This window comes from Tachysurus fulvidraco, chromosome 18 (assembly GCF_022655615.1).
Source record: "Tachysurus fulvidraco isolate hzauxx_2018 chromosome 18, HZAU_PFXX_2.0, whole genome shotgun sequence".
Taxonomy (NCBI): Eukaryota; Metazoa; Chordata; class Actinopteri; order Siluriformes; family Bagridae; genus Tachysurus; species Tachysurus fulvidraco.
Genome location: NC_062535.1, coordinates 16775020 through 16795019, shown reverse-complemented (window position 1 = coordinate 16795019; position 20000 = coordinate 16775020). Strand labels below are relative to the sequence as shown.

The following is a 20000-nucleotide window of genomic DNA, read 5'->3' as shown; positions in this document are numbered from 1 at the left end:
ATCCATCCATCTCTTTGTCTCTCTCTCTCTCTCTCTCTCTCTCTCTCTCAGACCCTGAAAAACATATGGTTACAGAGACAGAGCTCCAGCTCGGTTGATCCCGGTGTGCACGTTCTGGTTGGATGTGGCACAGTTTCCAGCACATGTGGTCAGCTGGCATCGTATCCGCTCGCGCTGGTCCGAACCCGCATGCAGGCACAAGGTGAGTGAGTCAACGTGAGCGCAATGAATCTTTGTGTTTAGTTTAAAGTGTAACAAATTCTTGACTGTAGATGAACGTGCTGGACGAGGAAGGATTAGACGGAGTGTTCAGTAAGTGAGGCTAGATGTTTAGAAGGGATGTGTGAAGGATTCTAGTAGTGAACGTATTAAATAATCGGGTTTACTGATGGAGGGATGGGTAGAAAGATGGGTAGATGCTTTGCTGGATAAATGAATGGATGGAGGTTTGGCTTTATGGATCGATAGATGGTTGGCTCGATAGCTGTTTCACTCGGATAGACGGACAAACGATCTGCTGGATAACTGTATGAATAAATGGATGCTTGGATTGATGGATGGATGTTGAAACGTTCATATGCATGAATATGTTCTCTCTCTCTTTCTCTCAGCAACGGTGAAAGGTGGCCCTCAGCTCTCCATGCTCTCTCTGTTCCGTAGCATCATGGCTCAGGAGGGTGTGGTGGGTCTGTACCGCGGCATCGCACCCAACTTCCTCAAGGTCATTCCAGCCGTCAGCATCTCCTACGTGGTGTACGAACACATGAGGAAAGTACTGGGAGTGGGAAAGTGAGAGAGGGAGACAGAGAGAGACTTCTGATGAAATGTCTTGAAGTCATGGAGAACAGACTGAATAAGGAATGAGAAAGCTAGAGAAAAGCTAGTTAATGCACTCCATGATGGAGAGCTGAATTGACCAAAGAGTGGATTTGTTCCCAAAGGCAAAGGTTGGAACTCAAGTTTTACATTAAGACTGAAAATCAACAGGGCTACAGTCCAGTCGTTTAAAATAAAGGAATAAAATAAGTTTATATTACATTTAAAAATATGCAACACCAACAAAAAACAACCATGTAACAGCTGACATCAACTGTTTACAAACTGTTAGCAAAACTTTAACCTGTACAACTTTGTGACGATGTTATTCTCCATTTTCTTGCTGTTTATTTGTGCTGTTGATCAACAGGGTCCTCACATTCAGACTCACAGGCTGTCCTCTTCAGGAGGTGAAATGAACCCTAACGTGTGTTAATGCTTAGAGTGTGTGTGTTAATGAGTGAGTGTGTGTGTGTGTGTGGGTGTGTGCACGCACAAGATATACATACCGTGTACCCCAGACTATAAAACCTGAAGCATCTGTTTCATGATGATTCATACACACTATCTTGCTTTTTTTTTTTGCAAGCATAAAGGGAATTTTTGAATACCTACAGGAAGGTGAACATCTTCAGAAGGTTTAGAACGCTGACAATGGATTAACCGACAGATTATAGGTTTACAGTCTGGAAAATACGGTATAAATGAGCATGTGCTTCATTATTAATACAAGTTGCATATAAATGAGCATGTGTTATATTTTATAACATATAAGAAACCGGATCTATTTTCTTAACTGTGGAGTGAAGGAGTGAGAATGAAACAATGGAAAAGTGTGTTGTTGTTGTTTGTTTACTTCACCGCCATACTTACTGCTCGGACAGTTAAAAGCCAGCAGACACAGTTTGCTTGGATTTGATTGTATTATACTTTATAAAAAATAAAACCTACACACATTTTTCTTTATGTCCATGGATTCATTGCAGTTCCACGAAATCACCACTAGGAGGAGTGTTTATTGCTGCATTACGGGCTGTGTGCAAATCCTGCTATGACGATAGAGAGTCATCTAGCGGTGATCTGGTGGAACTGCATCGGGTCAAGGCTAATGGATAATCAAATTAATAATATGGAATTAGTTTAATTTAACCAAAGGTTAAAAGTGTGTGATTTCTGTTGTATGAGTTCTGCTTCCTATATTTGATTATTGTATGCTAGATTACAATAAATTAATGTCTCTGTTTTATTTTAGAGGATCACGGTGACTCTGTGGGTCCTTATCAGTTTTAGCAGTTTTATTTTAATATATCCAAGTGTTACATGGACGTATTTGTCACAAACCCTAATTGGCAGGTGTTAAAGTGGGACATTTGTGTCTTATATTGTAGATTTGGTTTGTCTTAACAGCAAATTAAGTCTTAAACGACACTTTCAGTCAAATTAAACCCGATTGTTGGGATTTAAACTCATAACCAAGCAGTTAAAAGTCCAGATGTTTTGATGGATCAAGTTGTTTTTAGCTCTTGAGACCTAAACCAAAGCTGTTAGATCAAACTGTCGAGATGATGAGTTTTGGACTGTTTATAAGTATCACGCTCCTGAATGCTGTCATTTTGTTAGCCATCACTGCTACAAGTGTGTGTGATTTGGGACCCGGTGCAGGTCTGATTACAGCTGCGATCATGAGCTCTGTCTCAGAAGACATGAACATCACACCGATAAGCGTAAAAGAGATCAGTGACGCTTTCAGAGACGAGCAAAGTTTCTGTGAAACAACTAAACGGAATGTTTACAGCAGCCCCATGTAAAATTATTAATAGTTTTTAAGGAAACCTACAAAAAAATGAAAAATTCTTCTCAGACATCATGGCTGATCGTATAATAGCGTCATCAAACAGAGCGGCTCAACTTTTAGAAACAAACAAAAAAGTTTCTTAGCTTCCTATAAACGTTTAAACCTCATAATGGGAGAGTTCTCAGCTGTTTGGTTCTTTTTTCTTTTTCTTTTTTTTTCTTTGTTTTTAATGATACTGGCTTCCTAAAGAGGTTCTATCGGTACCATTGCTGAAAGGGAAACCAAATGAAAACAGGCTTCTTCAAGTGTTCTTTAAATAACGAAGAGTTCTGCTGGAAACCCTGTATGATAGAGACGCACGAAGGCTTCTGCACTGGGCTTGGGTTTGACTTTTGGATTCTGGAGGAACCTTTAAAAGTTCTTTGTGGAACCTTGGTCCTGCTTGGTCCTGCAAATCCTTTGATGAAACAGCACAATTTTACTGATGAAACAAGCTGCAGCGACGTGATGGTTTTGTTTGCTCTGGCTGAACGTTTTGGCTGAATCATGGTGACACTTTGTAGTTTATATAAAGTTTGGAATGGAAGTAATATTTCCAGGATGTTTTGTAGTCGGACACGTGTTTAAGACTTTGTCATTTATTAAAGTTATATTATATGATATGATGTCTGCGGTTTCTCAGTATTTATTTTCTCAGTGTGAATCCTAAAAGGTGAAGGTCGAAATGCTCCCAGTTTACATTTATTCGTTTGTTTGCATCAAAACAACCAAAAAATTAACAAAGAAAATTTTTAAGAAAAAAAATTAAAATAAACAAATCATATTTATTTATTTATTTATTTATTTATTTGGAGTGTAAAAATTGGACTATTTCTAACTTTGCTCCCCCTTAAAATATAAAATTAAAACAAAATAAATAAAAATAAATAATAATAAATAAAATAAAAATAAATAAATACATTAATTACTATAAAAATAAAATATAAATAAATTATAAATAAATTAAATAAATAATAAAGTTAATATAAATAAATCTTAACCAGTCGTTAAATTCTCTCCCAAGGCGTTCAGTCCTCGCGCTCTATAACCGTCCCAAATACCTTCCTGCTCCCTACACATGCGCACTACGTCCTTCAGACCAACGCCACCTTCTCTAGTGCACTTCTCTGTTCACTGGAGCCCTTCAGAATTCAGAACGCGCACCGCGGCAACGCGTCCAGTGGCCAATCGAGTTCGAAGACGTGCTTGCACCCGCCTCCTCGGTGGGCTCTGATTGGCTAGTTTCGATGCAAACGCGGAAGTGTGAGCCAATAGAAACGCTCGATTGGGTGCCGCGGCGCGACCGCGCTGCCTTCTTCTTCCTCTCCCGTTAACTCGGCTTTTCTCGCCTTGCAGCTCCGCGCGTCTTCCCCGGGCCCAGCGTTCTCTCACCCTCTATCTGTACGGATTTACACAGAAACGACGGGACAGTGATGTCGGAGTACAGCGCGGTGCCGCCGCCTCCCGGAGCAGCAGCAGCAGCAGCAGCAGCACTGGGACCCGGCGGGGTGAAGAAGGACGCGTTCGCGGACGCGGTGCAGCGCGCGCGGCAGGTGAGAGAGAGAGCGTGCGCGCGAGCGGCCTGGAAAATACACAGAAAGGCGTTAGCTAATAGCTGGAACGCTGCCGCCGGATCACGTTTAGACCGAGTGCGTTATTTTTAATGAACGTGTATTTAAACGGATCCTCTGTAGTTGTGTGATCGCGTGCAGGAAGGTATTGTTTTGCCTCGCGTGCGGTCCACAGGCCTGGCCTCCTTCTCCTCAGTGAGACCGGCGTGTGTGTGTGTGTGTGTGTGTTACCTGTCGACCGTCTCCTCAGACGCACTTTTCTCTCAGCCTGAAACGCGCCGATCACTAAAGAAGCGCCAGCGCTTATTATAAAGTTTCCCCCCATTGTCCGCGAGCGATGCTAAGCTAACGTAGCTATGCTAAGCTAGCTTAGCTTAGCATACGCTCGAACGCGCTGCCTTGATTAGCCTCCTGAGCTAAACTCATAAACTGACTGAACTACACTGTGGTGTTCATTTGCGAAAGTGTTACATCGAGGCAGAATATATATATATATATAACTAACTAACTAACTAACTCCAGTGTGACAGGATTATCTATTAAATCTAACATTTAATCAGTTCCACTAACAAACTCTCCCTTTACTGAAGTTAAACTGTGCCGTGATGCAGTTTAAAGTGTAGTTTATTTACCTGTTAGTTTTAGTCCCAGTGTGTCGCTCCTCGGTCTCACTATAAACACATCTGAGGTGTAAAACTAAGTGTTAAAACCCAGTGACATTAAACCTATTGTTCAGAAGTAAACCCAAATCACTACTTCACATTTACGTTAAAGTCACATGGTTTAAAAATAACACCCTTTTATTGACGTTGCTTTCAGGCAGCAGGAAATTAATATTATATGAATAAGTGACATTTCTGACCCGATACACATCGATAGTCAGGGTTTTTTTTTCCCTCCGCCGAGTGAAATAGTCCCTCAAGAGGCCACGCCCACTTTCTGACCAGTTTTCTAGCCAACATTAGTGTGTGTTACATTTAAACCTTTTACACGTCAAACACGTACAAATTAGAGAGCTGTAGTACACACTGCAGTACACGCCGTGGAGCTGCAGTACACATCAGGGCGCTGTAGTACACACCGTGGAGCTGCAGTACACGTCAGGGCGCTGTAGTACACGTCAGGGTGCTGTAGTACACGCTGTAGTACGCGTCAGAACGCTGTAGTATACGCCATGGAGCTGTATTGTGTGCTGTAGTACACCCTGTAGTACGCATCAGAGCACTGTGGTACACGCTGTAGTGCATGCTGTGGTACACGTCAGAGCGTTGTGGTACATGCTGTGGTACACGCTGCAGTACGCCCTGTAGTACGCATCAGAGCGCTGTGGTACACGCTGTAGTGCATGCTGTAGTACATGCTGTGGTACACGTCAGAGCGCTGTGGTACACGCTGTAGTGCATGCTGTAGTGCATGCTGTAGTACATGCTGTGGTACACGTCAGAGCGCTGTGGTACACACTGTAGTACATGCTGTGGTACACGCTGTAGTGCATGCTGTAGTACATGCTGTGGTACACGCTGTAGTACGCCCTGTAGTACGCATCAGAGCGCTGTGGTACACGCTGTAGTGCATGCTGTAGTACATGCTGTGGTACACGCTGTAGTGCATGCTGTAGTACATGCTGTGGTACACGCTGTAGTACGCCCTGTAGTACGCATCAGAGCGCTGTGGTACACGCTGTAGTGCATGCTGTAGTACATGCTGTGGTACACGCTGTAGTGCATGCTGTAGTACATGCTGTGGTACACGCTGTAGTGCATGCTGTAGTACATGCTGTGGTACACGCTGTAGTACGCCCTGTAGTACGCATCAGAGCGCTGTGGTACACGCTGTAGTGCACGCTGTGGTACACGTCAGAGCGCTGTGGTACATGCTGTAGTACATGCTATAGTATGCGCTGTGGTACGCTCTGTAGTACGTGCTGTGGTACACGTCAGAGCGCTGTAGTACCTGCTGTAGTACGCATCAGAGCACTGTAGTACCTGCTGTAGTACGCATCAGAGCGCTGTGGTACGCGCTGTAGTACATGCTATAGTATGCGCTGTGGTACGCGCTGTAGTACGTGCTGTGGTACACGTCAGAGCGCTGTAGTACATTCCAGAGTCAGAGTGTCTCAGGGGTTTTTCTTTACAACCTGGTGTGACGTTCAGTTTGGTTTTGTTGTCACACATTTTAAAGGAAAACGATGGTTTGCTGGCATCTGATTGGTGGAGGTGCGCTGTATGAATTGCACCGAATTTGTGGGTAGCAACGTACACAGTTGTGGCAATGCGAGGAATGTAAACAAAGTGATGGCTTTAAGGGTAGAGTGGAGTGACCATCATCTCGTGCTTCATGGATAAGAAATTAATTACAGTGTCAGGTGCGTGGTTAGCTAATTAGCACACAGACACCGTGTCCAAGTCCAGGCTGTTTCATTCAGGATCTTCTGATGAAACCGCTAGACTTTAAACATCAGCAAACTATTTATTCGAAGTGGTTGAAACAGTTTAATAGACTACTCTGTTGTCATCTTTGATCTCCCGTGAGTGTTGTACTCAGAGTAAATGTCCACGCGGACAGGAACGGACCTTCTGGTTATAAGCCGTGTTAATTGTTTACTCCTCATTTTCCCGCAGTAGCTCTGATGTTTCCGTACGGCGTCTGTAGCACTGAACCGTCATTAAGCAGATCTTTAGGATCCCTGGACGTTTCAGACGTTTATCAACAGAACTCTTATCAGGCGTCTCGTGGACCGCATGAAGTCCTGTAAAGTACTGACTGAACACTGTGGTGAACACGGACACTGTGGTGAACACGGACACTGTGGTGAACACGGACACTGTGGTGAACACGGACACTGTGGTGAACACGGACACTGTGGTGAACACGGACACTGTGGTGAACACGGACACTGTGGTGAACACGGACACTGTGGTGAACACGGACACTGTGGTGTCTTTAAAACCTGGTGTTGAGGCGTTACTTTCTATGCGGTTGTTCACTACGACTTTTTAATAAACCTCAACACGTGAGGTGGCTTCGATCGTTTGTTTAATTATTAAATACCTGAAGAAACGAACCTTAATATTGTGATAAGTCACTAATAAATACATCTTTTAGGATTTTAGTCGTATGAAACTTTTGGTGTCTGTGTATTGTGTGTGCCGTGAAATCTGCCTGTGGTGGTAAACGTGTCAGTAAAAGCGTCCTGTCACGGCTCAGGCTTCAGACGTGTAAATTAAACGTGACACGAGGTGTCGATCAGTAAAGGACGAAAACGTTAATTCTGTTAGCGACGATGAATCGAGCGCAGTCTCGGTCCTGTGTTCGTCTTCTTTCTGCTTTTTATCAGTGTGAAAACGTGTGTGTGTGTGTGTGTGTGTGTGTGTTCTAGATTGCAGCTAAGATTGGTGGAGACGTTGCAAGTGGCCCTGTGAGCAATAATGGTGGTACAGAGGGGTATCCTTTCTCAGCACAGAAACGATCGCTGGAGGATGGAGGTACAAACACACACACTCGCACGCACACACACTCTTAGAGCTCCGACTTTACTCTACGGTGTTTGACGGTGTGTTTTGTCCTCAGATCAGCCGGACAGTAAGAGGATGGCTCCTCAGTGTGATCGGGACAACGCTACAGCACTGTGTGAGTGTTTATGTACAAGTTCACAAAAACATTAAAGGACCATTTACACATTAAACTAAATTGTGTTGTGTGGCCCTGAGTGTGTGTGTGTGTGTGTGTGTGTGTGTGTGTGTGTGTGTGTGTGAGAGAGAGATGTGTATGTAGACTTAAAGGTGTTTGTGTGAATCCACAGCTATCAGTGCTCAGCTGGCTGCTCTCTCTCAGCAGAGGTAAGACCACCGAATTGCTCCTAGCACCTTTTCACCCCCACACACACACACACACACACACACACATACACGCACACTTTGTGACCGAAGCGCTTTGTACTGAATGTAGTTCTCATTTTTCATTTTTCTCCTCCTCCTCTTCCAGCGGACGGCCTTCTGCTCTAACGGAGGAGTACAGGGTTCCTGACGGCATGGTGGGCCTCAGTGAGTGTACACATGCACGCGCACACACAGGCACACACACACACACACACACACACACACACACACACACACCCCCACCCAGAGAGAGACAGACAGAGACAGACAGGCACGCACACGCGCTTGCATGCTTGTGATCAGTGATGTGATGTGATTAGCTCTGCTCTGTCTCTCTGCTCAGTCATTGGTCGAGGAGGAGAGCAGATCAATAAGATCCAGCAGGAGTCGGGGTGTAAGGTTCAGATCGCACCTGGTGAGTCCAGCAGTGCCGGGTTAATTATCGTTCACGATGTACACTTTGTCGTGTGTGTGTGTGTAGATGTGTGTAGATGTGTGGACAAGTCTAACGTTCGTGAGTGTGTTTTGTTCAGACAGCGGTGGTTTACCCGACCGGAGTGTCTCTCTCACTGGGCCTCATGACGCCATACAGTAAGTGTAAAGCTCTATATATACATACACACACACACACACGCGCACACACACAGCTTAGCTTCTCAGACCTCTAGTTCAGCTGAATGGTCTAGCAAGAGACATGTCAGTTGTGTTGCTTCAGCTTCTCCCCATTTCTCCCTCTCTCTCTCTCCCTCTCTCTCTCTCCCTCTCTCTCCCTCCCTCTCCAATCAGGAAGGCCAAGATGCTGTTAGATGACATTGTGTCGCGGGGGAGGGGCACACCACCCACCTCCTTCCATGAGGCCAACGGTAGCAGCCACATGCAGGAGATGATCATCCCGGCAGGAAAAGCTGGCCTTGTCATTGGCAAAGGAGGAGAGACCATCAAGCAGCTCCAGGTGGGACGAGTTGGTGTGTTTACACCTGTGTACATTGCTGATAATCTGTGTCGTTGATTATATTTGTGTGTGTGTGTGTGTGTAGGAGCGAGCTGGAGTGAAGATGATTTTGATACAGGATCCATCTCAGGGACCAAACATTGACAAACCCCTTCGCATCATTGGAGACCCCTACAAAGTGCAGGTGTGTCTGTGTGTGTGTCTGTGTGTGTGTCTGTGTGTGTGTCTGTGTGTGTGTCTGTGTGTGTGTCTGTGGGTGTGTGTGTGTGTGTGTGTGTCTGTGGGTGTGTGTGTGTGTCTCTGTGTCTGTGGGTGTGTGTGTGTGTCTCTGTGTCTGTGGGTGTGTGTGTGTGTCTCTGTGTCTGTGGGTGTGTGTGTGTGTCTCTGTGTCTGTGGGTGTGTGTGTGTGTCTCTGTGTCTGTGGGTGTGTGTGTGTGTCTCTGTGTCTGTGGGTGTGTGTGTGTGTCTCTGTGTCTGTGGGTGTGTGTGTGTGTCTCTGTGTCTGTGGGTGTGTGTGTGTGTCTCTGTGTCTGTGGGTGTGTGTGTGTGTCTCTGTGTCTGTGGGTGTGTGTGTGTGTCTCTGTGTCTGTGGGTGTGTGTCTCTGTGGGTGTGTGTGTCTCTGTGTGTCTGTGGGTGTGTGTGTCTCTGTGTGTCTGTGGGTGTGTGTGTCTCTGTGTGTCTGTGGGTGTCTGTCTCTCTGTGTGTGTGTGTGTGTGTGTCTGTGTGTGTGTCTGTGTCTGTGTCTGTGTCTGTGTCTGTGTCTGTGTGTAAAACAGACACCCCGCCCCCCCATTTCTGTCACTTACTCACACACTCTCTCTCACACCTTTCTCTTCCTCTCCCAGCAAGCGAGGGAGATGGTGCAGGATATCCTACGTGAGAGGGATCAGTTTGGAGACAGGGCTGAATATGGCTCCCGCATGAGTGGAGGAATAGAGGTGTGTGTGTGTGTGTGTGTGTGTGTGTTACGTGTTTGGGAAAAGAAACACTGGGGGGAGAGACGAGTAAAATCCTCCCTGTCATGTGTTCCGTGAGAATGTGCGTCTTTGCTTCATCACCACTAATAATAACCGCGCCGTGTGATTGGTCAGGTGCCTGTGCCGCGTCACTCGGTGGGCGTGGTGATCGGCCGAAACGGCGAGATGATCAAAAAGATACAGAACGATGCAGGAGTCAGGATACAGTTCAAACCAGGTGAAGCTTCTCTCCTCTCTTCCTTTTCTCCTAGGGCTTCATCATAGCACTGTATATGATGTGTATGTGTGTGTGTGTGTGTGTGTGTAGATGACGGGAGTGGACCCGATAAGGTCGCACACATCATGGGGCCTCCTGACCGCTGTGAGCACGCAGCCGGCATCATCAACGAGCTCCTACAGAGCATCCGTGTCCGTGAGGAGGGAGGAGGAGGAGGGGTGAGGAGACGGAGATGCTTCTGTTTGTTTTAGTGCTTCAGACCTTTTAGAAGTCTTTATTTATGTAACGTTAAATACAAATAACAGCTTTAACAACTTCAGACTAATACTGAATGTACAAGGCCTTTATATTAGCTCTAATGATGGTGTCGAGTCTTTGGGTCCATTTATAATAAACTTTATCATGTTTGTAAAATCGGATTATTTACAAAACCTCTAAAAAGATGCCACTGATCTGTCTGATGTTGAGAACCTGGATGTACTCCTAAATTCTGTGTCTCTCTCTCTCTGTGTGTCTCTCTCTGTGTCTCCGTGTCTCTCTCTCTCTCTCTCTCTCAGGGACCTCCTGGTCCTCCTGGGACAGGTATGCCTCCAGGTGGGCGTGGTAGGGGGCGTGGCCCAGGTAACTGGGGTCCCCCAGGCGGTGAGATGACCTTCTCTATCCCCGCCCACAAATGTGGCCTGGTGATTGGTCGAGGAGGCGAGAACGTGAAGTCGATCAATCAGCAGACGGGCGCGTTTGTGGAGATCTCGCGCCAGCCACCACCCAACGGAGACCCCAACTTCAAACTGTTCACCATCCGGGGGAACCCGCAGCAGATCGATCACGCCAAGCAGCTTATTGAAGACAAGATCGAGGTAGAAGTTGTAGCCAGCAGGACCTGGTCTTGTGTCTTTGAGTTTTAAAACTCTAGTGATAAACTCTCTTCTTGTTTCTGTCCATCTCTGTGTCAGGGTCCTCTGTGTCCTGTAGGTCCCGGTCCCGGTGGTCCTGGTCCAGCCGGCCCCATGGGTCCTTACAACCCAAATCCATATCAGCCTGGACCTCCAGGAGCCCCACCACAGTTAGTAGACCTGCTTTACTCACATCATCTGTGCCTGTGTTTGTATATCAAGTCAGACCGAGTTGACTAATGTGTGTGTGTGTGTGTGTGTGTGTGTGTGTGTGTGTGTGTAGTGGAGGTCCTCCAGGTGCCCATCAGTACCCCCCTCAGGGTTGGGGAAATGCCTACCAGCAGTGGCAGCCGCCTGCACCTCATGACCCCAGTAAGCTTCACTTCATCTCTCGCTTCTATCTGAAGTTTTGTACCGAATTTGGCTCCTATTACTGCTGTGGGGTTTGTTCTGTTAGAGTGTGTGTGTGTGTGTGACATCGTCACTGAACTGTTATAACAACCGGTCTGTTCTGTACGTGTGTGTGTGTGTGTGTGTTTTAGGTAAAGCTGCAGCGGATCACAGCGCTGCCTGGGCGGCGTATTATGCGCAGTATTACCCGCAGCCTGGCGGTGGTGCGATGCCCGGACAGACACCCAGCGCACAGCCCGCTGCCCCCGCCCCCGCCGACCAGAACCAAGCAGCTCAGAACACGGGGCAGCCCGACTACACCAAGGCCTGGGAGGAGTACTACAAGAAAATGGGTGAGAGTAAGGAAAAATACTTTATTACTCCTATAGCATAGAAAAATACCTAAAACGTTCGTCATAGTAACAACGCTGAGATGTTTAGCATAACCGTGCTGCAGGTTTTTATTTTTAAATGATTTGATAAAACGTATGAATAGATGTAAGCGGAGAGTGTTGGGGTGTGTTTGTGTAGCTCAAGCAGGAGGTGGAGCTGCTCCAGCAGCAGGTGGAGCTCCAGCAGCGACGGGAGCAGCAGGACAGACCGACTACAGTGCCGCTTGGGCCGAGTACTACAGACAACAAGCAGCGTATTACGGCCAGAACCCACAGAACCCCGGGCAGCCTGCCGCTACACAGCAGGGCCAACAGGTACACACACACACACACACACACACACACACACACACACACACACCTCAGTGCAGAGAAATGTGTGGCTTTGGTAAGTCGGTAATTTGGTAATAAACAAACCGTAACAGTGTAGCTGTGACTCTTAGACTCTCATTACAGCAGCGTTATTAGGTTTACATGTCAATCATCTTTGTCTTTCAGGCGCAGTAAACCTGGCCACGCCCACTTCCTCCCCAGTGACGTCTGCCCCTTTTTACTTTCCCCTCCTCTCTTCGTCCTCGTTGTCGCTCGCCGATCGTCGCTTGTCCTCCTGCGACCGGACGCGAACGAAATGATTAGTTTCTCTCTCTCACTCTGTTTTTGTGTCATTTCTCTTCTTACAGAAATGGACTAAAACCAAGCAAGTAGCTGCTTTTTTTTTCTTTTCTTTTTTTTTTTCCTTCCCCCTCTTCTTCATCGCTTATCCTCTTCCTCCTCTAAATGTGCTTGAACATCCGTCACCAGGGAAACGAAAGGGAACGCTTCTGAATCATTTGTCGCCTCCCTAAATGGACTCGCACTTCACTATTCTTCTTTTCTCTCTCCATTAAGATGTTATTACTGCATCTGAAACTGTACAAAAATTTTGCTTTGTTTTTAGATTTTTTAACTTTGTTTTAAAAATGGAAATTGGTTAAAGTTGGAACATTCCCAGTATTTTTTTTTTCTTTCTTTCATTCAGAGCTCTTTTTAAGTGTTTTTTTTCTTCTTTTTTTAATCTCGTGTGTGTTCATGTCCGACACACATCTACCCCTCCCCTCCCCCTGTCTTCCTACCAGGTTCATGAAGCTCTGATTATTATTATTATTATATAGGTTATATATACTTTTTTTTTTTTTTTTTTTACTGCTTGTTTTTAAAACCTTCACAATAAAAAAAGAGGAAAAACTTAAACGCAGACCGTTTTTGTCTTCGTTCACTTTGCTACTGAGTCAGCAGGGTGTACAGAACATTTGTTTATAACGTGGAATCGACTCATAAATGTGATCCAGCGTTTCACTCGAGACTGTAACCGATTTTTTTTCTGTAAAACGTTTCAATAAAATCCGAAAGTCATGAGCGACGTGCAGTGCCGTTTTTGTCCAGCAGGAGGAGACGCGGCGCTGCTGAGTAGAAACTGATGGCTCGCATAAAAAAATACAAATCCAGTTTATCAGCAAACAGCCTGTGCGTGCGCGTGTCTGTGCGCGTGCGTGAGTCTCTCTGTGCGTGTGTGTGCGTGTGTGTGTGCATGTCTGTCTGTTTTTAAACTATCTATTTACAAGTTTATTCATCCACAGTGATTTGTCTTTTTGGTTATTGTTGATCGTGTGTGTGTGTGTGTGTGTGTGTGTGTGTGTGTGTGGACACTTGTTAAATTTCTCTTAATCAACTAGACATGAACCAAAGGCTAATAAGACTTAGCTCTTGCTTTATTGAGACTTAACCATTTCCGTGTCTGTACTTATTCGTCTGTGGTTAAAAGTGATTACAGTAGATTAATAAACACAATCTTCACTCTCACATAGCAGAGAATCGTTTGTATAGTCGTCATCGTCATTGTGTATGAAAGCACAGCACGAGTGAGTGGATGACTTCAGTGAGTTACAGGTGTAGAAGGGAAGCAAAGTCCGTGTTAAACCTCGGAAATAAATCTACTTACAAATAGTTTCCTTTTTATTTAGAGGTTACATCGTGCGACCGTGATTTGTAGCAGCTACATCGTAACCTTGATGGTTCGGAGGATTTTTGTCATTTATTGAAATATGAAACACGTGCGCCTCACAACTCCAAGGTTGGGGGTTCGATTCCCGCCTCCGCCTTGTGTGTGTGGAGTTTGCATGTTCTCCCCGTGCCTCGGGGGTTTCCTCCGGGTACTCCGGTTTCTTCCCCCGGTCCAAAGACATGCATGGTAGGTTGATTGGCATCTCTGGAAAATTGTCCGTAGTGTGTGTGTATGTGTGTGTGTGTGTGCCCTGCGATGGGTTGGCACTCCGTCCAGGGTGTATCCTGCCTCGATGCCCGATGACACCAGAGATAGGCACAGGCTCCCCGTGACCCGAGAAGTTCGGATAAGCGGTAGGAAATTAATGAAAACTGTAAATTTGCACTTTGTGGTCAGTTTTTTGTATGTAAAGTGTGTGTGTGTTTTAAATGTTGTAGGATGTGTAACTGTGACCCAAAATCCTTCTTTCCAGAGCTTCTTTTGTTTTTAAAAGGTCGGTATTTTCTCAGCACGTGTGTTGAACTCGTGATGTATGAAAGTGAACCATAAAGTAAACACATCCCGAACAAGACGCTAAACACAGCCACGTTTTATTTCTGTTTAAAATGTTTGTTCAAATCACAGTTAAGTCTTTACAGCAGTGAAACAGTCACTTAAAGCGTTAAATAAAAACTATTACAGAACCTGAACATGGTCTGAAGACAGGTTCACAACACACACACACACACACCAGAACAAAGAAGCTTTGAGTTTAAAGCGCAAGTTATAAAAATGATTTATTTACAAACTGGGAAAAACACACACTTACACACACACGGTATCTACAAAAGGATCAGAAATAAGTGAACATGGTCATTGTGTGTGTGTGTGAGAAGCTGCTTGATCTTCACTTCCCTTCCCATGCGTCATCTCGCTGCTTGGCTGCCAGTCGTTTTTGCTCTAAAGTGAAGCAGAAGGTATAAAAAGTTCACAGTACTGTGTGTGTGTGTGAACACATTAAAAAAGGTGTGTGTGTGTTACCTCTGGCTTGCCGTAGCTGGTTCTTCTCGGCCTCGCGATCCTCCCGGCTCTGCTTGCTCTTCACCCCGAGAGCGCTGGTGACCAGGCGTCGGGCGAGAGCCGCGCTCGTCTGCGGACGCTCTTTAGCTGGGAGGAGATAATCTACAACACGAGGCTGTGTGTAAGTATTCACCCCTCAAGGATCTACACAAAAGAATCTCACTCAATACTCAATCAGTATATTTTTGCAAAATTTCACACAAAATGTCAGTGTGAGAGAAACTGTTAATTTTTTTCCAGTCGCATCTAAGTTTCCCCTCAGGGTGACGCGGCTGGTCTCCGTTTCAGCTGAGTGCTGTGTGGTTAACCGTAACCTAAATAATCTCCATATACAGTACATACACCATTCAAAATGTGGAGGAGGTGAATATTCATGCACAGGAGCGATAGAGGCAGTACCTGAGGATGCGCGTGCTTTGGCTTTCGTGGCCGAGGAGGATTTGGAGAGAGGACGAACCTTCAGCATGGGGTGTTTGGTCCTCAAAGCATCTCGTGCTACACAAACACAGAGCAAATAATCATCCACAAACACTCATTATATATACGACTGTGATATACTTATGACATGGGTCTGGGATTATTAGAGCTTTGTGTGTCACAATAATGATCCATCATTCTACATCCTCTCCATGTCGTCGTGCAGCACATTGAACCAAACCGAGCAAACATCACTGCTGTAAAACACTTCACCGTCACACAGTGACACCTGCTGGTCAGATGAGCGCACAGCATGCAGGAGATTTAAAGCTGAACTAACAGAGACGCCGCACAGCACCGAAAAGTCGCTTTATTCCAACTTTACTGACTTCACTGGGTATCGATTCATCATGTTAATGAGGTGCAACTGAAATCACACACTTATTTTATACTATTTACATCAACAGATGTTAATTAATCGAGATTTTAGGCTGTGTGTGTTGGATTTCAGTTGTGTGTGTGAGTGTATGTAAGAGGTTTGAGTGTATGTGAGTTTGTGAGAGTATGTGAGGGGTTTGAGTGTGTTTGAGTGCGTGTGTGGTTGAGGGGTTTGAGTGTATGCGAGTTTGTCAGAGTGTATGTTTGAGTGTATGTGATGGGTTTGAGAGTGGGTGAGTGTATGTGTTTTAAACTCTGTGTGTTATACAGTGTTTATGTTCTGGACAAGTTGATTGAGTGTGGAAATGTTTTTAAAACTGACCTGCTATGGGACTAGAGAAGAGGCCGAGGGCGTGTCTGTCATCGATCCACTGTATATCAAAACCTTTCTGCCTGAAACAAACACACACAAGTATGTGGCTTATTTAGGAAACCTGGACAGCAGGAAGGACTCAGTAAAAGTGTACTCAGCGTACTGATATGAGCTGAAGGCTAGTACTAAATCCTCCGTTTTAAACTCAGAGGGAAACTCGTAGATCTCCACGATATGCGACAGCTCGTCCTCTCGCAGCTCCACCTCGTCGTCCTCCGGCGTCCAGTTATAGTAGTCGAACCGTGCCTCCTGAACAGACGTCTTGTCAAGCCCCGCCTTCTGAGAGATCTGAAACAGGAAGCAGGAAATGTGCTGCGAGACATCCCACCAGAACACAGTGCAACTACACGGAGCGCTGTAAAGTTTTCTACCTCTTCCAGCAGGTGTGGGTTGAGACATTCTCCATCGTCTGTGAACAGAGAATCCCAGTTATCACCTTCCTCCTGCTCCTCTTCCTCCTGCGGGCTCTGCTGGGTTTCAGTAGTCGTGTGTGATGCGGTCACCTCCTCAGAGGAATCTGTTCTCGTCTGTTCTACACTTTCCTTTTCCAAACCTGGTTCTTCTCTCTCTTTTCTTCCTCCCTTCGAGCTCGGGCCGTCCTCTCCGTTTGTAACGCCCTCGTCCCCCGATTCCTTCTTGTCCTTCTTGTCCTTCTTGTTGTATCTACGGGCTTTATCAGTGTACCTTGGTCTGCCTTTGGGTTTCTTATCACCCCCTGATTGGGGCTTTTCTCTGGACTGGGGCTGGTTTCCACCTTGTCGTCCCTTGGGTACATAAATGGCAGCGTCAGGCTTCTTATCTCGTGATGGAGCTGAGGGTTTGGGTTCTGCCTCCAAATGGCTCATTTCCTCCATCACTATACAGAAACACTGGAAAAGAAAATAAACCTACAGGTGAAAACGTGGTATAAACATCAGACCCACAACATTCCTGCATTGAGAAGTAAAACAATCTGTATGACACAAATCAGTTTAAATGTTTTACACACAATAATACACACAACACACAGCAATACACAACACACAACAAAACACACTAACACACAATAATACACAACAAACTAATACACAATAACACACAATAACACAATAAACAACACACAATAATACACAAACTAATACACAACAACACAATAATACACAAACACACAACAAAACACAAACACACAATAACTCACATATAAACTCTTACACTAAAGCAGATTAGCTTCACGCGCTAACATTAGCTAAAGATGCTCGTCATTTTCTCTCAGGAAATCGAAATAAATCACAAAAGCCTGACTGAAATGCTGCATAGTTGTAGTTTAAACGTGATTCTGCGCTCCTTCTAGTGTTTAAGCAACACAGAGACTTATTGCGTGCACAAACCTTGTAATACAAAGACGCCAAAATGTTGAAACCATAACCGGATGTTTTTGGTCGCCGCGCGATGACGTCATCACCAAAGGCCTTCATGGGATTTGTAGTTTTGTTTATTTACTTCCCATGACTAGCCTAGCTACGTAGAAAAAGAGCTTAATATAGTTTATCACTTATACAAACTACTGACATTGTCTCAGAAACCGTATAAGAAGTCGCACAAAGCTACATCCGTCTTTCTCTGATTATTTATTTACTACCACTGGGGGCAAAAATGGTCAAATTGTAGGTGCTAATTTTACTCTAAACCGTAAACTATATGACAGACGGATATAAAGTGAAAGTAAATAATCAATAATAAGTCGTGTATTCGAATGAAATACTATTGTTCACAAAGACCGTATCTCGTACACGCTCTAGTAATAAAGTCTATTCGGTTCCGATCTAAACGCAGCGCTTCGTGTCCAGAACAAGGCCGAATGTCTGATCTCTGTATCTGATAAACGTCTAATCAAGATCTTAATGAATCGTGTTTGTGACTAACAAGGAAACAGGGTACAAAGCTAGGTCTTTTCCATCTCTGCTCATTAAATCAACAGATCTGTGGTACAAATCTAAACCCACAAACTGTTTTAAACATGTTTCACCAGACAGAAGCTACCAACCAAGTAGAAACTTAATGAAGTTGTGGTGTCATAAGCTATGTTTATGTCAGAGAACTCAGTCTACGTTGATGTGACCGGACCTTCAGACTGAGTTCACGTCACCTTTTTTGTGTCAGATGTCATGTTTTTCTGTGTCACGTGTACGCCGGACTGGAGTAGGAGTCGGCAGATGATGTCATGCCACTAATTTGTGTATTCACTGATGAGTCAAAATGATCTGAATCGATCAGAACACGTTAGATGAAGAAGGAAGATGTTGCGAAAACACTTTGAGATAGAACCAAAGTGTCTTGTCAGATTAGAAAATAGCAGGTGATCATTTACAAAGAATCTGTTGCCTTTCTGGTGCAAATTGGTTGTCTGGAGTATGGGTCACCTCACTTAGCCGTATGTCACGTCATGTCACGTCACTTAAGTATTCAGTTCAAACCCAAAGATGCGAAAGTAAATACACTGAAGACATTTTGGATTAAAAGGGAAAATTGTGTATATTTTGTTTCAAAGGAAAAAAGCTTCGTATTAATATAAAATGAAGAATAAACACAGACGCGGCAACAGATTGTTCGAGTTCTTTATTGTCGTGTGCAGAGAAGCATGTGGCACAGTATCATATAGGAACTTCTGTCTTTCCCTGTGTGTCTTTATCACGGTGCCGTAATCGTTAATTCGTGAGCTGTTTCTGTTTCACTTCTCGCTACACAACAGAGAAACAAGCTTCATGTTTCAGAGTGCAGGCTGTAATGAAACCCATCGACATATTTGCATAATCATGAGCCAGTTCTCTCGCTAGGGGATGGAAGCTTGTACGGAGGAGTAACGAGGGTTTGGCTAGTGGCAGTGTCGGGGCACGCTGAAGAGGTCACGTCTGCCTAAAGTGAGACGTGTAGACTTCTGGATATGGCAGTGGAAGCTTTATGATGAGATGAGAGTATGATGAATGATCCTGTTCTACTCACATCTTTAATCCTGAGCTTCTCTAAACTAACCAGTCTTTGTCATGTCTTTATATCTCCTGATGATCATGATCCGTTGTCACTCCAGAGGTACGTGGTGTAGTTTCAGCGTGTTCGCGTGTGGAAGACCCGGAACTCTCAGGAAGCTCTAAACCAGGAATATAGTAAATAACACAACCTAAACTACAGCAAATCTATCCATCCATCCATTTTCTACCGCTTATCCGGGGCCGGGTCGCGGGGGCAGCAGTCTAAGCAGGGATGCCCAGACTTCCCTCTCCCCAGACACTTCCTACAGCAAATCTGTATATTATAAACAATAAGATGCCCCAGATCGTTAATCCCTTCCTCGGAACATCTGCTGGAGTGCTACAGATAAATTCTAACCTTTAAGGGTTACGTGTTTTCCACTTTTGGAGGAACTTTTCAAGGTTATATTCATTCATTCATTCATTCATTTCTACCACTTATCCAAACTTCTCGGGTCACGGGGAGCCTGTGCCTATTTCAGGCATCATTGGGCATCGAGGCAGGATACACCCTGAACGGAGTGCCATCCCATCACAGGACACACACACACTCTCATTCACTCACACACACACACACACACTATGGACAATTTTCCAGAGATGCCAATCAACCATGCATGTCTTTGGACCGGGGGAGGAAACCGGAGTAACCGGAGGAAACCCCCGAGGCACGGGGAGAACATGCAAACTCCACACACACAAGGCAGAGGCGGGAATCGAACCCCCAACCCTGGAGGTGTGAGGCG

General features: G+C 45.1%; 3 protein-coding genes and 1 long non-coding RNA gene across 14 annotated transcripts in view; 2 read left to right on the top strand and 2 right to left on the bottom strand.

The window, feature by feature from the left end:
- slc25a23a (solute carrier family 25 member 23a) overlaps positions 1 to 3276 on the top strand; it is a 9855-nt gene extending 6579 nt beyond the window's left edge. For 5 of the 7 annotated variants that reach the window (XM_047803548.1, XM_047803547.1, XM_047803546.1 and 2 more), the window contains 3 exons: positions 52 to 202; positions 612 to 768; positions 1187 to 3276. In XM_047803548.1, the coding sequence (XP_047659504.1) occupies positions 52 to 202; positions 612 to 768; positions 1187 to 1235 (357 nt within the window). In that variant the 3' untranslated portion in view covers positions 1236 to 3276. Of the gene's footprint in view, positions 1 to 51; positions 203 to 611 lie in introns of all 7 variants that reach the window. The other 2 variants (XM_027136497.2, XM_027136496.2) reach the window with 1 other exon arrangement.
- A 445-nt stretch (positions 3277 to 3721) lies between these two features.
- On the top strand, positions 3722 to 13316 carry LOC113636422 (KH-type splicing regulatory protein). Of its 3 annotated transcripts, none has more exons than XM_027136517.2 (18): positions 3722 to 4203; positions 7601 to 7706; positions 7792 to 7851; positions 8024 to 8060; positions 8206 to 8264; positions 8443 to 8514; positions 8633 to 8690; positions 8886 to 9051; positions 9137 to 9235; positions 9898 to 9990; positions 10144 to 10246; positions 10337 to 10464; positions 10804 to 11103; positions 11200 to 11309; positions 11423 to 11511; positions 11682 to 11882; positions 12061 to 12236; positions 12420 to 13316. In XM_027136517.2, exons 1-18 carry the CDS (start codon positions 4084 to 4086, stop codon positions 12426 to 12428), a joined length of 1986 nt encoding a protein of 661 aa, XP_026992318.2. In that variant the 5' UTR covers positions 3722 to 4083; the 3' UTR covers positions 12429 to 13316. The 3 variants fall into 3 exon arrangements, with proteins under 3 accessions (XP_026992318.2, XP_026992316.2, XP_026992319.2); XM_027136515.2 differs by having other exon boundaries at positions 3726 to 4203; positions 11682 to 11888; XM_027136518.2 differs by lacking the exon at positions 8443 to 8514 and having other exon boundaries at positions 3727 to 4203; positions 11682 to 11888.
- Positions 4064 to 5034, bottom strand: LOC125139462. 2 transcript variants are annotated; one of them, XR_007138514.1, is made up of 2 exons: positions 4854 to 5034; positions 4064 to 4232 (listed from the first exon to the last, which is right to left on the bottom strand). It is a non-coding gene; the product is annotated as an uncharacterized LOC125139462 (long non-coding RNA). The 2 variants fall into 2 exon arrangements; XR_007138515.1 differs by lacking the exon at positions 4854 to 5034 and adding an exon at positions 4453 to 4581.
- A 1220-nt stretch (positions 13317 to 14536) lies between the features above and the next one.
- r3hcc1l (R3H domain and coiled-coil containing 1-like) lies at positions 14537 to 17768 on the bottom strand. Of its 2 annotated transcripts, XM_027136383.2 has the most exons (7): positions 17617 to 17768; positions 16621 to 17118; positions 16353 to 16537; positions 16199 to 16269; positions 15421 to 15516; positions 14983 to 15123; positions 14537 to 14901 (listed from the first exon to the last, which is right to left on the bottom strand). In XM_027136383.2, exons 1-7 carry the CDS (start codon positions 17701 to 17703, stop codon positions 14849 to 14851), a joined length of 1131 nt encoding a protein of 376 aa, XP_026992184.1. In that variant the 5' UTR covers positions 17704 to 17768; the 3' UTR covers positions 14537 to 14848. The 2 variants fall into 2 exon arrangements, with proteins under 2 accessions (XP_026992184.1, XP_026992185.1); XM_027136384.2 differs by lacking the exon at positions 14537 to 14901 and having other exon boundaries at positions 15032 to 15165.
- Between the last annotated feature and the right edge of the window lie 2232 nt (positions 17769 to 20000).

Bases quoted from the DNA above. Each gene is read 5' to 3' on its own strand.
- r3hcc1l (XM_027136383.2), bottom strand. From the start codon at position 17,703: ATGAAGGCCTTTGGTGATGACGTCATCGCGCGGCGACCAAAAACATCC. The intron at 17,119-17,616 runs GTTTGTGCACGC...TTTCTTTTCCAG, and splicing joins TGGCGTCTTTGTATTACAAG to TGTTTCTGTATAGTGATGGA. The intron at 16,538-16,620 runs GTAGAAAACTTT...TTCCTGTTTCAG, and splicing joins ACCCACACCTGCTGGAAGAG to ATCTCTCAGAAGGCGGGGCT.
- LOC113636422 (XM_027136515.2), top strand. From the start codon at position 4,084: ATGTCGGAGTACAGCGCGGTGCCGCCGCCTCCCGGAGCAGCAGCAGCA. The intron at 7,707-7,791 runs GTACAAACACAC...TTTTGTCCTCAG, and splicing joins ACGATCGCTGGAGGATGGAG to ATCAGCCGGACAGTAAGAGG. The intron at 8,061-8,205 runs GTAAGACCACCG...CTCCTCTTCCAG, and splicing joins GCTGCTCTCTCTCAGCAGAG to CGGACGGCCTTCTGCTCTAA.